This window comes from Henckelia pumila, chromosome 4 (genome assembly GCF_033568475.1).
Source record: "Henckelia pumila isolate YLH828 chromosome 4, ASM3356847v2, whole genome shotgun sequence".
Taxonomy (NCBI): domain Eukaryota; kingdom Viridiplantae; phylum Streptophyta; class Magnoliopsida; order Lamiales; family Gesneriaceae; genus Henckelia; species Henckelia pumila.
In genome coordinates, this window is record NC_133123.1 from 56,958,646 (window position 1) to 56,959,673 (window position 1,028).

Here is a 1,028-nt window from a genome sequence, read left to right on the forward strand (position 1 = left end):
TAGTGATTCCTGGTTGAGTCACTACATTTATTGGTATCAGAACATGCATTGAATTTGAGATCTAGAAAAGCGGTTTTGGGAATAATTCTTGTTACCTTTTACCAGATGGCGGGCTATGACGAGAGTCAAGGTAGCGAAAGTGGACACTGGGATGGTGGAGATCATGAGCGCCATCGAGGCCGTCGGCATCCTCGCGATGATCGGCGTCGGTTCAGTATGCATAGTTTTCTGTAGATGGGTCCTAAGCCACTAGTTGGAAGAGAATCGCCGGAAGATGTTGAGATTTGGCTGCAACGTATGGAGAATTTCTTCCGTGAATTTGGGTGTAATAAAGAACAAAAGATGGAGACTCTTAATTTTCTTGTAGAGGGTCGTTCACAGAAATGGTGGAATTCCACATCAGCTTCTTTCGTAGCCGCGCTAGGCACCGCTACTTGGGCAGAATGTCGTACAACTTTTTAGATATTGTAATTTTATCCTACATTCCGTCAGGCAAAAGCCAGTGAGTTGCTGAGTTTACGTCAAGGCAAGATGTCTATTGATGATTATCAGCAGAAGTTTTTCGATCTACTTTCGTATAGCCCAGAGATCTTTTCCAGTTCCGAGATGAAGTATAATATGTTCCTCCAGGGTCTCAATCCGGAGATTCATGGTCATGTTGCGGTTGGTGACGATATGACGTACGAGGGTCTGGTGAGCTGATGTCATCAGGCGGAGGACAACATTCAGCGTAACAGGTCCTTTCTCTCTTCTTCCAGGCCAGCTAGCTCATTGGGTTCAAGGACTCAATCATTCAAGAAACAAGGCATGTCTTCTTCTTCTTCTGGTTCCAGTTCAGGCGGAGTTCACCACTTTGGAAAGAGGAAGGGCCAAGGACAGTGTGCTACTTGTGGAGGTGGTCACCCGACTGAGAAATGCCGCATGTCAAGAGCTTGTTTTCAATGTGGAGAGATTGGCCATATGAAGAGGGATTGTCCACAGGGTACCGGAGGATCAGCGCTTGGTTCTGGTTCTCATCCTTTTGTCCC

General features: G+C 46.3%; 1 protein-coding gene across 1 annotated transcript; it reads left to right on the forward strand.

The window, feature by feature from the left end:
- The first annotated feature begins 234 nt into the window (after window positions 1-234).
- Window positions 235-702, forward strand: LOC140861036 (uncharacterized). The gene is made up of 2 exons (XM_073264044.1): window positions 235-411; window positions 493-702. Exons 1-2 carry the CDS (start codon window positions 235-237, stop codon window positions 700-702), a joined length of 387 nt encoding a protein of 128 aa, XP_073120145.1.
- The last annotated feature ends 326 nt before the right edge of the window (window positions 703-1,028 follow it).

Bases quoted from the DNA above. Each gene is read 5' to 3' on its own strand.
- LOC140861036 (XM_073264044.1), top strand. From the start codon at position 235: ATGGGTCCTAAGCCACTAGTTGGAAGAGAATCGCCGGAAGATGTTGAG. The intron at 412-492 runs GTAGCCGCGCTA...ACATTCCGTCAG, and splicing joins ATTCCACATCAGCTTCTTTC to GCAAAAGCCAGTGAGTTGCT.